Raw genomic sequence first — 15,954 nt, forward strand, 5'->3', positions numbered from 1 at the left:
CCAGCAGCTGAGTTTGGGAACACCGCCTCTCTGGAACACATGAGGGTAAGTATGACTGATTACAGTCACAAGACTGTCATGTGTCACTTCAGAGCGCATGTTCAGCTCTGCTGCCCCCTGCTGCCCTCCACCCGGTCGGCTCCATCCTCCCCTCTTACTGTCACTCTGTTCTTTTATAAAATCCTCTTTCTGATTGTACTTGTGTGGAGTAACTGGAATAACACGTGTTTCTGCGGCTCGTATATTACATTACACACTATTTACCCTATTCTTATATTCTGAACACACACTGCTGTGACTAGCGGAAATGACCAATTCAAACAGCGCGTGTGTTTACCACCCGTTTACCGACAAGCCCCGCCCACGGTTCGCAGTGATTTGTTAAGAGGCCAAAATTAAAGCGAAAAAAAATGGGAGACGATTTGGGCAACACAATATGGTTTATTTTTTTTTTTTTTAAATGAACACAATTTTTAATTAAGGAATAGTACTGTAAAATATTCCCCAAAGCACTGACATTAATAATACGTAAATTAAATATTTACTCAAGCATTCCAAGAAATATCTCAAAGTTAATTAAGACAAATACAAATAAACACAATAAGGAATATTATAGCTACAGAAGCAAAAAATAATACATTAAAAATAATAATATATTATATTATTGTATTATATTGTATTTTTTTATATTATGTCAAAACAACATACCTGTAAATAAAATAATAATAATGTGACGATCCAAGATTAGTATCCCACATGACACTAACACTGATGCATCTTAGCAACTGCTTGTAGTATTAGTAGGTTCACTATGGTGAATATTGTAAAAATAAATAAATAAAATACAGCAAGAATAATAAAAAAACAAATAATATTTAAAATTATATCAATTTTGAAATTCTATTAAACACAATAAGGTATATTATACAAAAGAAAAATAAATACATAAAAAAGATACAACAGTATATTTTTTTATAAATCATTCTACTATTATATTATATTATGTATAGATATATACTGTCAAAACAACATATCCTGAATGACACTAATTATGACCCGTTTTAGCAAGTGCTTCTAGTAATAGTAAGAAATTTAACTTTTATATTTTACTTTTTTATTTATTTATTTATTAGAATATTATTTATTATGGAATTATTCGTATATATATATGTGTGTGTGTGTGTTATTATTCATATTTAATATAATATATAAATAATAATGTTTTTGTCAAAATAAAAGACAATGAAATAAACACGGTTCGCAGTGGGCGGGGCTTGTTGGAAAGCGGGTGGTAAAGGAACGCAGTACGTAACGTGTTGCTGTGGAGCGTCAGGGGGCGGAGCGAGGCGCCGGAGTGCGGAGAGGAGCAACATGGACCTGAACAGAAACAGAAGCTGAGCCTCAGCGGCTGAAGCGCTTGTTTTAGGGTCTCTGAGACTCAGACAGACCGCGGTAAAGCCTGGCAGCGCTGTGTAACATGCCCCGCTGCCGGGTGACGGGCTGGTTTTAAGGGTAGTTTTAGTGTAGCGGTGCTGATAGAGGAGCAGCGGCGGCTCCTCCCGGTTTGTTTACCAGTAGCTGGGTTCGGTTAGACTGGGAGTGTTTATTGGTCTGAAGCTCGGAGATGGAGTATCTCCTGCAGGTTAAAGTGGGAGCGCTGGTCGGGCTGCTGCTCCTCACTCTGCTGTTTGGGTTTATTCCTGCTCGGATGAGATGGTTCAGAGAAACCAGTGGAACAGGTAAGAGTTTCACTTCGAGCCCCTGGAAGCTTTCAGTGTGTGAGTGAGTGTGAATGAATGGCAGCGGTTCTGTGTGAAGCTATGTTCTGTAGTTCTGTTCAGAGACTGTCTGTTTTAAATAGAGAATTATATTATATTATACTGACAGTTATTACATATGCTACTAATAATGAGACTGAAGCCGGCAGGAGTGTGGCACGTGATGCTATACGACCGATGCTATAAATATCATAGTTACTAAAAGGCCTGTTCTTCAGAATTCCCCACATTTCTTTCTTTATTGTAGTAAGGTTTGTGAAACCTTTAGGATTTATATCTATATGTATAAATATAAAAATAAACATGATCTGATTTCATAAAAGCACCTTAAGAGTCATAAAAGCACATTAAGAGAACCCAATTAAACAAATAAGAATGTGAGAATGAGAATATTATACTTATACTATATATTGAGGAGAATGAGGCAAAATTAGAGGCCTGTCATTATTAAAGGAACCATGAATTCTAAATTATATCAGATCATTCTAAATGAAAATGTCATTCTCTCCATGAACAGGACTTGACTTTGGCCATTATAAACATTCACTTTATTATTCTTGAGTCATTCTTTGGGAGAATGGCTTTAGAATGTGCTTTAGGGTCATTGTCATGCCGCATGACCCACCTTCTCTTGAGATTCAGTTAATCAACAGATGTCAAGATTTCATGGTTCCATTAATGATGACTAGCCTCTAATTTTACCTTCAAATTAACTAATTATCCTAGATATTCACTTAGTTTTTTTCACTCACAAATATGTAATATTAGACCATTTTCCAATACTACAATACTACTACTAACCGAAAAGAAGCATCCCTTGACACCTTTAGGAAACTCCTGAAGACAGAACTCTCCTAACACCTCTAACAAACTAACTACTTCTAACCTAATTTCCTGATTACCCTACTTTTCTCCTATATCTTACTATTTCCCTTTGACCTTATTTAGGCCATGTCTTAAATATTTTTGCCTTGAACTTGTATGTCCTCTATTGCTAAATATACATAGTTAATTGTAAATTGCTTTGGATTAAAGCGTCTGCCAAATGTAATGTAAATGTATTGCAATGTAATGTTTTATTACATCGTTATCTTTATCTATTTTTAGGACTTGTTATTGGCCGTGTTTATGCAGAAATGTAGAAAATTCTAAGGGATTCACAAACATTCAAGCACCACTGTATGTAACCTATATGCATCAGCAATAGAGTTGATGTTTTATCAACAGGCCATTGCAGATAGTTCTAAAATGTTAAAACTAAATATATTTTACAAAAAACAGATTGTAATAAAAGATATTACTGTTATTTTACGACGTTTTTTTTAAAGAATGTTCACAGTTTTATTTCACAGACATAATAATGATACTGTATGTATGTAAGTTTACAAATTTATGAAACAGGACTGGATTACTAATTATTAAGAATATTTGGCCATTAAAATGAAAAAAAAAAGAAGCTATAATTCACACATCCTAAATAAACAAACAAATAAATGCGAGAAAAAAAAAAAAACACCAGCTTGCACCCTGGGTTACCAGAACACTCAGGGTTTCTCAGTTTAGCGCTATGGTCTGACACTTACTGAAAATTGCACTGAATATTTAGCAACCAAACACTTTCGGTGTTCATCAAAATAATCAAAAAGTTTAAATTATTTACATTTAACAAAGACTTTTATATTTAACTGATGACGTTATCCAATTACAACCAGCATGGAGTGAGTGGGCTCTTTTTAAATGAGTCAATGCTGAAAAATGTGGTGGAAAAAAAAATAAATAAATAAAAATCATGCCTTTTTTCTCTCTGTTTAATTTAAGACCCTTATGTCTAGTTCTTAATGTGTCTGTCTTGTGGTTTAATTTAAGATTGTGTAATTTCTAACCTACTTTTTAATAAGGCTGCAACGATTAGTCACTATAATCGACAATGTTAATTATTTAAATTTGTCGACTACGTATTTCATTGTCGACTAATCTTTAAATTGTAACAGTACAGTGCTGGGGACAGAAACGCAATGGGAGATGGGTAAATGGCTCACTCACACAGGTTACACTCAACTTATTCTGTGTCTCCAAATGTGCCCAAACAGAACAGATTTATTATAAGCAGAACATAATTATTCACTAAATGTCAGCTGTCTCCATGTTGAAACATCTAGACATTGAAATGGCTTTAAAATTTTCATGTTTAGTTGACTAATTGACTAATCGAAATAATCATTAGTTGCAGCCCTACTTTTTAAGCTATGCTATTTTCTTTAACAGCAATATCTCAGAAAGTGAAGCACAGAGCAGAATATTGTCACTGTGCTGTGCTGCATGTACTCGGAAACTGTGCCGCAGTTCTATCATGTTACTCATTATATTTAGGTTACATGTGTTAGCTGTTTTACTTCCACTTTAGTCACTCTTTCACCAAAGTAACGTAAAAGCATATATTGGTTTTAGGTTATCTCTCCCCAATGCTTCCTCTTGCTGTGATGAGTAGTTTACACTTCACTAACATCTTTATCACTGAACTTTGCTTGTCTGATTTTCAGCAGCACTGTTGGGACTGTTATCAACCTCACACCCCCAGCCAATGCATGAAATGATGACAATCCATTTTCTAATCGTGTAAAAACACTGGAAAATAGCTCTCTAAGCCTAAATCAGAAGAGGCAGAGATAGTGTGATGTGATTAATTCTTGAATGATTTCTTTATCTTAAAGGCCTGCTCTTAATCACTGGTGCACACAGAGCACTTTCTCAGCTATGTTTCCTCAGAGCATACATGTCTCACAGTCACCTGATTAGAAAACCTTCATTCCTTCTTTAAAGCACGCATACCAGCCAGCTCAAAGACCATCTTGTCATTTATGGAACTGAAACTCGTGCTCTTGTGTTTTTTAATGTTTGAGAAGAAAAAATGCTAACACGTGCTGTTTTGTTGAAAGTTCTACTGACTATGCTGTAAGAAAGTTAAAGTACAAAATGTTCATTGAGCAATCTCTTTAACAAATATGTTTTTTTTTTTATGGAACTAAAAATATTTTTTCTGCACAATCAGTCAATATTTCAGCTCTCCACCCAGAGCATTGACCATTGTTTACAGGCTTGTAACATAAGTAACTAAGAAAATACTGATTTGGGTTCCTGGGGTAGTGGTGCTTTTAAGGACATGTTGGGTCATAAGTTTCTTTAAGGCCTGGGAAGTATTTGCCCCCTACAGATTTCTTTTTGTTTTTGCTTTTTTGTCAAACTATTTAGTCAAGATATTTTTCCGATAATCCAAAAACTTTGTTATCAGACAGAGATAACCTGAGTAAATGATCATTTTATTTATTAAAGGAAAAAAAATATCCAAATCAATCTAGACCTGTGTAAAAAAGTTTTTGCCCCCAAACATAACAACAAGTGCAGTCAAGCATTACCAATAACTGGCAATGAGTCTTTCACATCTCTGTGCAGGAATTTTGACTTCATTGGAGGATTTTCGAGCGTAAACGTCCTGTTTTATATCAACCATAGCATTTTTTTTTATATAAACCCATTCAGAGGTGGACTTGTTTGTGTGCTTTGGATTGTTTGATTGTCCTGCTGCAGAACCCAAGTACGCCTGAGCCTGAGGTCACAAACAGATGGCCAGACTTTCTCCTTCAGGACTGACTCATAAACAGCAGAGTTGTCCAGGCTCTGAAGCAGCAAAGCAGCCACAGACCATCACACTACCACCACCATGTTTTACGTTCAATAAGATGTTCTTTTGAAATTATGTGTTCGTTTTACACCAGATGTACACACCTTCTAAAAAGTTCCACTTTGTCACATCCGGTGGGCAAAGTGCAAATTTGACAATATGGTGAACAGTTTTATGGAGTGCAAGGGAAGGGAATGGGATAAGAAATGCACCAAAATGATTTTTGTCCGAAACCAAACAAATGAATGAATGTTTTCAGATTTTCATTAAATGTGCCTCTTTGTTCACCATTGAACAAATTACAAACCCACATTTCTATTTATTTATTTATTTCTTATTATCTGAAAGTGCATGCCTAAATGGAGCCAAACCATCTTTTTCTACAGTCATTAGTTAAGACAAATGTAGATTTACACAAATATCCATTCTTTCTTCATCAGAAACCACCGGCAGTAACTAATTTACCTCTGTTAGCTGGATGATGAGCTCCATTATCTCCTGTAATGAGTGAGAATGGCATTATTAATCAATTCTGCTCCCTGATTAATTGTTTTGCTTCTCCTCATCAGAAACCCATCAGATAGTGCTGAGTTTCATCAGCTGTTTTGCGGGTGGTGTGTTCCTGGCTGCCTGTCTCCTGGACATCATCCCAGACTATCTGTCTGACATAAGCGATCAGCTGCAGGGTCTGGATGTGAGTTTGTTCAGTTGTGTACAGAACTGTCCGTTGTTTCCACTGATGCCTGAAGCAGCTTTCCTAAACTTGTTTTTCCGATCTCAACAGGGCGGATTCCCTGTGGCTGAGTTCATCATGGCATGTGGCTTCTTCACTGTCCTGATTCTGGAGAGGATAGTGCTCAGCTGCACTGGCCCCAGGAGTGAGGAAACATCTCCGCTGCTGGGGCACGGGCATGGGCATGCACACGGGCATCGCTCTGTGAACGACATGGAGGGCAGTGCCCATCACGTCCACGTGGACCTGCAGGCCCACTCGTCTTTCCGCTCCTTTATGCTGTTCCTGTCTCTCTCCCTGCACTCAGTGTTCGAAGGATTAGCCATTGGTTTACAAACCACAGATGCCAAGGTAAAAAAAAACACTTCGAACTGTAGGTGTCAGACTTTGGCACTGCTTTGACAGCCAGAACACTGGAGGAAATTTACTTTATAGATAAATCTGTAGTATTTTAGTCGTCCCTGCAGACAGGAACCATCCTTGCTCTATTTATCCCAACCAATCCAACCAATCACTGGCAAAACATGGAGTTGAAACATGTAGAAAGATAGCATTTGCAGAGCCTCTTTTCACGCATGTGCTTTAAATCAGAGCTATTTTGGGACATTACCCAGAGAATTAAAAAAAAAAAAAATACATATATATATATATATATATATATATATATATATATATGTATATGTATATATATGTATATACGTATATATATATATATATATGTGTGTATATATATATATATATATATATATATATATATATATATATATATATATATATATATATGTATGTATGTATATGTATGTATTACTTAAATGCCCATATTAGCTGTACCTGACAATACATGGACTTTATCCTGCCAGCCCCCTACAAAGTACAAAGTTCAGGTAATGTCAAAGTACTTGTGTGAGTAGAGCATGTACTTTTCCAGAGGATTCACAGTGCATCGTCCCATGCCTTCTGCAAACACTGCAGAGGTTTGTTCCTTCACCTAAACCATGGAGAACATTTTTTTTTTGTGAGAATGTGTCTGACACAGTAAAAGCCTGCTTACACCTGTCATTTTGTATCTGTAAAGTATCTAAATTTATTTTGACCAGATACTATTAACACCCCAGCATTGACCAGATGAAATTTTACTTTCTCCATAAAAATCACCCCTACACATACTACAATATTAAACATGTAAAAAAAAAAATAGAATATCATTGAAAAGTTAGTAGTTTAGTTAAAAATGTTAAACTCATACATTATATAGATATATTATACACAGAGTAGTCTATTTTAAGTTATTAAAAATCTGTGTCTCAGAAAATTAGAATATTATATAAGACCATTTGGTATTTATGGCAGTGTGGGCATTGTGTCAACAGAGGGAAGCATGAAGTATAGCTTGTTTTAACAGGGTAAACACGCAGACTACAGTCCAATATGCTGAATGGTGTCTGAATGGTGAAGGAGCTAGCGCTTAGCACCTGTAAGATTGCTTCAGCACTGGATTATAAGGGGCACTGTTGATTTCTGTGAAAATGAAATGATTTTAAGTGTGCCTTATAGTATGAAAATTATGGTGATATTAAGTATTGTATCGTAAATACAAAAATACAACTTCTTGTACTAGTACTCGGTTGGAAATAATGGTATCTATGCATCCCTAATATTTATTAGGTCTTAAACCTAGAGCTGTAGACTTGATATACTCTTTCTCTATCTTCCCTTTCCTGCAGAAACATGTTCATATTTTACTGAAATGAGCTTTAGAGTGAGTAAAAGTGAAACTGTCATGCATTTTAATATGGTAAAGTTAATCTGATCCTGTGGTGTAATGCAAGAAAAGCATTTCAGCAAAGAGTTCATGGTTCACCAATGTTCTCTGCTAGAGCCATGTTTTTTTTTCCAAGCTGAAGCACGTCTCAACATTTTAAAGATCTGTAGAAACAGTAGAATCAGGTGAGCTTCAGTTTATTTGTAGTGAGCGCAAACAATTGCACAACCTTTGATTGGATATACTCTGTGACTTAGCATTGCATTCTTCAGCCTCATCAATTTTATAGAGATTTAAGATAGATAATAATATCCAGCATGCACAGCACAAACACCTCAGATAATCACTGATAGTCTGTGTGGTGTTTAGCCACACTGTCATGACTGCTAGACCAGCCACTGTTTTGTAGGCTTATAAATAAAAGTGGGGATGTGCCATTAGCTGCTAACCACAGCTAGCCTTAGTGGAAAATAAACAAAAATAAATGGTTAATTTATTTACTGAAAATAAATGGAAGCACTTTACTCGCCCAAATACATTTCCCAGGAGAGAAATCTGTGTAGATTAACATCCAGCACTCGTTTTACTTTAAAAGAAAAAGTTTTTTTTGTTTGTTTTTTTTTTTACTTAACTTAGCTTTACAGCTGAATTAGAAGGGACACATAACAACCCCCCCAGTTCCTTACTAGTGTCACATAATGCTAGATAGATCATAAAATAGATGATCATTGATAGTGCGCCTTATAATCCGGTGCACCTTATAGTGCAAAAAATACAGTAATCCAAGAAGTATTGATGGCGCCCCATCATTCCACACCACACAGTTCCACTGCTCCACCTCTGAATGCTGGAGGGGATTATACCCCACTAGCCCATAGGCAGTGGGCATGGTGCCAGAAGGTTCCTCATGAACTCTTTCGCTCTTTCACTTTCCTCAAGAAAAGTTTTACTTATACTTGTTGAGTGAGTAAAAGTGGAAGGGTGTACTTTCCCAAGATCATCATGTGACACATCTTTACCATGTGTCACTCTACATGGTTGCAAAACATTTTCCAAGATTAAACTGAAGGTTTTGTCAAATCAAACTGTGACAAGACCACATGCTTAAACCACATTCTGAGGTATTGTAAAAGTACTGCACCTTATGTTTAAAGAAGGTTAGGCATGGGACCAGGATATCAGCATACGCCTGTTAAAAAAAAGGGTGTACTCACACTAGGCATAGTTCAGTTGAATCGTGTTGGAGCATGGTTCTGCCCCCTCCCCACTCCCCTGCTGGCTTGTACTCACACCATGTTTAAACAATCTGTGCCCTAGCTCTTTTAAAAAACTAACTGCTCAGTGGGCTTGCCGGTGTTGAGCCAAATTCATGAAAAACACACTCCCTCGGGAGCGCGTCTTCTTTATAAAAGCGGGGATAAAACTGTGCCCGGGCCCGGCATGGATTGCCTAGTGTTTAATTGCCCAAAGTGATTTATTTGCCTGTTTTAACCCATTTGTTCCAATCTTTAACATTGTACACTGACATGTCACAAGTCATGGGACAGCAACATGTAAGTTGATATTAAAGTGTTACGTCACAGGACGACTTGGGCACGTACACACTGGTATAAATGGTGAGGTATTGTCTCGTGAGTGAGGTTGAGTGTTTTGTATTATATTATTAAATCAGTGTTCGAGCAAGGCCTGACAATGAGTGCCACAAGGAGGGGCATTCCATTTCTGAATTTGTGCAAATATATATAACATTCTTTAATCCACAGTATCACATCTCTACCAAGAATATGTTGTGGAAGACATTACAACCCAAAGTGGACAGTGCAGTGAGTGGTAGTTACTGTGACCAGCGATGTCTGGTTAAAACAGTCCATGTGATTGACAAGTGACTCTGTAAGAAATCACTTTCAATTCATATTTATAGCTTCCATGGGACATGACAAAAGTCATGGGACACGATGCTAGTTCCTGTAACATGGCATTGGGCACATTGGTGTATTATACACTGCTAGTAACAGGCAAGATACCATGTTTAGGTTACCAAAGTAAAATAAAAGTAGAGGAGTATAATGCTCCCAACAATTATTAAGCTTAGGGCTGCAACGATTAGTCGATATAATCAGCAATGTCGATCATAAAATTAGTTGACTAATCATTCATTTGTAGCACCACACTGCTGGGGACACTCACACAGTTTCCACATTTAAAGAGCAATGTTCTGGACATTTGAATTCCATTAAAATCCCATGTTTTTAGCCGTTTTTATCGTTTTCAAAGCGATAGAGAAAGCTAGAAACAGGAGCCGTAACCACAGCAAGCACAGTTGGTGTACATGGCAAAATAATCAATGACTAATCAACTAATCGAAAAAAGAATCACTACATTAGCCGACTTCCAAAATAATCATTAGTTGCAGCTCTAATTGAGCTGGGGAGCAGTAGAACTGTGCACTTTGGAATGATTGTGATCCATCCAATAAGTTTGGGATGTGTTGAGGAGTTTGAGGTGAGGTAGGGTGTTTATATTTCAACATCCTGACCTCACTAATGCTCTTAAGGTTGAATGCAGTCAAATCCTCACAGCAATACTCCCAAATTCTAGTAAAAACCTTTCCCTGCACAGTATAAAGAGTTACAGCGGGAGGTCGCAGGTTCGAACCCCCGCTCATGCAGCTTTGCCATCAAGCTGCCGGCGCTCAGAGGGAGCAAAATTGGCCCTGCTCCCTCCGGGTGGGTAGAGGGCGCTCTCTCCCCACATCAGTCCTAGGGTGATGTCCACAGCACAGGGCGTCTGTGAGCTGATGTATCAGAACTGAGCCGCTGCGCTGTCCTCCAAGCACGCTGTGATGCTGCTCGGCAATGCTGCATCAGCAGCTCGAAAAGAAGCGGTGGCTGGCTTCACATGTATCAGAGGAAGCATGTGTTAGTGTTCACCCTCCTGGTGTTTGGGCATCACTAGTGACAGGGGGAGTCCTAAATGAGTGGGTTGGGTAATTGGCCGTGGAAATTGGGGAGAAAATGGGAAAAATATGAAATAAAATTATAAAAAAAAAGATATTAATCAGCACTTTTCTTTTTCCACACAGGTATTGGAGATTTGCATCGCCATCCTGGTCCACAAGAGCATCATCGTCTTCAGTCTGTCGGTGAAGCTGGTCCAGAGTGCGGTCCGGCCCGCCTGGGTGGGCATCTACATCACTGTCTTTGCATTAATGTCACCGATTGGCATCGGGGTGGGCATCGGAGTCAGTGAAGCTAAGCTCCATTCAGGGGCTTTAGTGCAGGGCATTCTGGAAGGCATGGCAGCCGGTACGTTCATCTACATCACCTTCCTGGAGATCCTGCCTCATGAGCTCAACTCTCCGGAGAGGCAGCTCCTCAAGGTCCTCTTCATTTTAGTGGGATTCTCAGTGATGGCTGGTCTGTGTTTCCTGGGCTGAGAGAAACTATTGGCCCACAGATCCACCATGTTCACCATAAAGCTCTTCTGAGGGAACTACACGTGTGTACTGAATACATCTGCCTGGGATCTGGAGGAACATCAGAAACAAGAAACAAGGAGCATTTCTATCAAACTGACAGAAGAGAGACAGAAGTTTAATTGCGTTAAATGGCATTTTATTATTGCCATAGAGTGCCAGAAGACATTCTGTTTACCTTAAAATATAAGTTTTTCTTTTTTTCTTTTTATCCAAAAAAATATTTTAATCCTAACTGACACATTTGATTGACACATTTCTGACACAAAATCTTAAGTTAAGTCAACTCTACATCGACAAACACTGATATCCAGGCAAGTAAAGTCATCTTAAATATATTCAGTATAGCTACGTATATAACATTTTGAGATTGTTGTGGGATTTATTTAGGTCATTTTATCCATAACAAATTTCATGCAAAACATTCCACCAGATTAAATAGAATTAAAAAAAGGAAATATAAAGACTTAAAGAGCCCATATCCTATATGTCTCTTTTTATTCTTATTTTATATCCTTTCTTGATGTTTGATTATATTCTGCTGTGTCTCTCTATCCATTGGAATTTGCCTGTTTTTGTTTTTGGCATTCTATCAGCAGCTGGAACCCGAGAGAGGACAATTGGCCTCTGCCCATATCTAGTGTACTCTGGAGCATTGCAAGTGATTGGAGGAGTCATAGTGGCTCAGCTAAATTGAGGAAAAATTGGGTAAAAATAAAAAAATATATAAATAAAGTCTTTTTTTTACATCAGACTTTGTACTACAAAAATACAAAACAGGATTTTTACAGCATATTTTCCATATGTGAAGTCCTAATCGATGTGGACAGTGTGCCAACTACACAGTGCAGACTTGGGGCGGGGGGAAAGCAAATATGCGTAGTATGTTTATCACAGGGGCCCTCTAGGAATAAAACATCTAAAATTATTTTATTAATAATCCCACAACATTCTCAAATTCCAGAATAAGAAATATTAGGTATACCAACTATATTTAAGATGAGATTATTTGTCATTTCTATATGTATTTTTAATATATTTTTGCTTTGATTACCGTTTTGAGACACTGGGTTTCCAGAGTGGATAGTACATTTTGTACACGCAAGATTTTTTATACAGAGCATTTTGAAAAACGTCCATCTTTAAAACTTTCAAACATGTCTGTTTAAGGAACCATGAATGCTTCTGCTAATCCTTTTTTTAAGTGTTGTTCAAGGGTTTTTTATGAATACTGTGGTCTTTTAAAGACACAAAGAACCATTTCAGTCCTCAATGTTCTTGAAAAACAAGGAAAACCTCTGAAGGAACTTTGCTAATCGGGACCTTTTAACAAGGGGATTCTGTACAGCATTAAAAAGCACTGTTGTTTTGAATCTGAGATCCCTGTTTGTAGTACTATGTGGAATCCTTTTAGCTGAGACAGTATGGCATCACTTTTTTAAATATAGTCTAATCCTTGTGTCTTTAAAATTGTATTGTACGGCAATCCTAAATTCATTGTTAGCATTTTTTAATTTAGTTTTATTATGTTGAACTGATGATCTATCAAAGGCTCTAATTTTGAACATGATGTGCATTTGTTTTTGTTATGTTTACTAATTTCATATGATACACTATGTGGCCAAACATTTTGGGACACCTGATTTGTTCATTGTTCATCGTCACTGCAAGTCCTGCTTTTGTTGGAGTAACTTTTTCTACTGTTGAGGCAATGTTTTCTATTAGATTATATTTAAGGCATTGCTGTGAAGATTTGATTGCTCCCAACTCATCCCAAAAAAGTAGTGGATGGAGCATCATCATTCTAGAGAAGAGACAGTTCCATTGTTCCACACCTCAATTCTGGGGGATTAGTAACCCCTCTAACTCATGCCCTGCTTCCAGAGAGTCTAATTCTCTATTAACAGTTCTTCTCTACTGGGTCTTGCATATCTGTGTCAGCATTGGGTGCAACTTAAAGTATCTGATTGCATTCATTAGAAGGTTTGTACACAAGCATTTGGATGTACAGCTCTGAAAAAAAAGAGACCACTTAAAATAATGTTTTTCTTTGATTTTACCAAATTAAAAACCTCTGGAATACAATCAAGAGGAAGATGGATGATCACAAGCCATCAAACCAAGCTGAACTGCTTGAATTTTTGCAACAGGAGTGGCATAAAGTTATCCAAAAGCAGTGTGTAAGACTGGTGAAGGAGAACATGCCAAGATGCATGGAAATTGTGATTAAAAAACAGGATTATTCCACCATATGTTGATTTCTGAGGAAATAAATGCTCTAAATTACAATATTTTTATTTGGAATTTGGGAGAAATGTCCGTAGTTTATAGAATTAAACAACAATGTTCATTTTACTCAAACATATAGCTATAAATAGCAAAATCAGAGAAACTGATTCAGAAACTGAAGTGGTCTCATAATTGTTTTTCCAGAGCTGTATAGTTATGAGCAGCATTGCATATAAATACACTCTTAATACACTGTTAAAACACTGAATATATGACTCAGTATTGTTCATTGTATGGATTGATTTGATCTGCAACAGATTTGTACATCTATCTCATGCAGTTAAAGCATGTTTACATTTCAGCAAGAGAGATAAATGCACAGGACTGTCGAGGCATAAACAGACAGTCATTGTGGAGACTGTGCTGTTATTCTGAAGCTGATCGATATAGTGCCTTTGATCAATGGAGAGCTTGCATAAATCTATGCATGCTGTCTGCTCATTCTGACATACAGACTGAAGTAATTGGTTGGGAATTTTTGAATTTTATAGACTACACAATCAATAAATTCACTCTGGAGGAAAATCCTATGTCTTTTTTCTTTTGCCATGTCTCATGGAGGCTGAAGAACATTCCACTCACCTGTGGGATGAGTGTGTGTGAGGTCTTTTACGCTGAATGTGGATGGGATTTATAATAGAATCGCTTACCTTTTTTACGTGGACGTGGACACCACAGGTCACGATCGTTACCACTAATCACTGTGCTGTTCACTGTGGGTGGCAGTGCCTTTTATGTTGTATTTGTGGTACACACATGATAATGGATTGAGGCATGTTTATAAATGTTCGGGTTGAGTGAACGTTTAAAAACCCGAAAATCAGTGTCCCAGAAAATTAGAATATTATATAAGACCAATTGATACTTTTGGCAGTGTGGGCAGTGTGCCAAATCCTGCTGGAAAATGAAATCTGCATCTCTATATAAGTTGTCAGCAGAGGGAAGCATGAAGTGCTGTAAGACTTTCCAGGAAAACACTGCACTGCACTGACTTTGGACTTGATAATAGAACACAGTGGATCGACACCAGCAGATGACACGTCTCTCCAAAACATCACTGATCATCAGTGAATTTTACATTTCATTTGTAAATCAAGGGAGCAGAGTCTGGAGGAAGAGTGGAGAGACACACAGTCCAAACTGCTTGAGGTCTAGTGTGAAGTTTCACCAATCAGTGATGATTTGGATAGACATGTCTTCAGCTGGTGTTGATCCACTGTGTTATATTATCAAGTACTCAAGTTTTTTAGATGCAGTTTAATCAGTGTGGACAAGTTGGACATAAACATGCAAGCTGCAGACCACCAGGTGGCAGTGTTGGCGTTTCTTGTCCTTCCATGATATGTTTTTTTTTTTAAATAATTATTTTACTTGCTAACAGTTTTTTTGCAGTCTCTGGGTTCACTTGCTTTTGTGTGTCACTGCCGCATTAAACGAAGAACTAGAATATGTTTCAGGATTTAGTTAAAGGCAGAGAAGGGTAGTTGTTCAGTAATTTGCCCTTAATCCCTTTCTTAATAGATTAAATTTTCCAGAAATTAGATTTTGGTCATGAACAGTTTTGTTATGATTTATGTGTGTGTGTGTGTGTATGTTTATATATGATAATATTTAAGAGGGGGACCCATCCTCCTCTGGTCAGACAACTTACCAATTAACGTTAACCCATAGGAGCCAGGTGCCATTTCTGAATATTGACGCCTAATTCTAAATATTCGTTTTGTGGGCACTTGACTGTTAATAGTTTATGGTTAAAATCCTGAAGAAACCTAAATCAGGGATTTTATTATTTTTTTTCACTGGCCTTTAAGTCACGAACCACTTTTATAGAATACAAACCAAACAAATTTATTTTTGAAAAATAGCCTTCAAAAACACATTTAAACATACATATGAATGCAAAGAGAATTTTTTTTATATATATTTTTTAAAAACCTAAGAGGAACATGACAACTACATGTATAACAGCTACTACAATTTAATTAAATATCAAAACTTCACAAAATAAATAAGGCCACAAATAAAAAAGAGATATTTAATTTAATTAATACAGATCTCTGCATTCAGAGTACATTCGTAAAAAAATCTCTCTTTTTAATATAAAAGATGATTACAAAATCAGATGAGCATGAATTATTTTTAATTTATTACAAAAAAGCATTTTTCGTACAAGCTTGTGAGAATCGTTAACATAAAAGACACAAAAACTCTTCCAAAATGTTTATATTTTAACATTTT

At 36.9% G+C, this 15,954-nt stretch overlaps 1 protein-coding gene across 1 annotated transcript; it reads left to right on the plus strand.

Moving 5' to 3' along the window:
* The first annotated feature begins 1,334 nt into the window (after positions 1-1,334).
* slc39a1 (solute carrier family 39 member 1) lies at positions 1,335-14,241 on the plus strand. Its single transcript, XM_022669593.2, has 4 exons — positions 1,335-1,739; positions 6,027-6,151; positions 6,242-6,541; positions 11,035-14,241. Exons 1-4 carry the CDS (start codon positions 1,625-1,627, stop codon positions 11,386-11,388), a joined length of 894 nt encoding a protein of 297 aa, XP_022525314.2. The 5' UTR covers positions 1,335-1,624; the 3' UTR covers positions 11,389-14,241.
* Positions 14,242-15,954: the final 1,713 nt, after the last annotated feature.

The sequence above is a fragment of the Astyanax mexicanus genome, chromosome 16, assembly GCF_023375975.1.
Source record: "Astyanax mexicanus isolate ESR-SI-001 chromosome 16, AstMex3_surface, whole genome shotgun sequence".
Taxonomy (NCBI): domain Eukaryota; kingdom Metazoa; phylum Chordata; class Actinopteri; order Characiformes; family Acestrorhamphidae; genus Astyanax; species Astyanax mexicanus.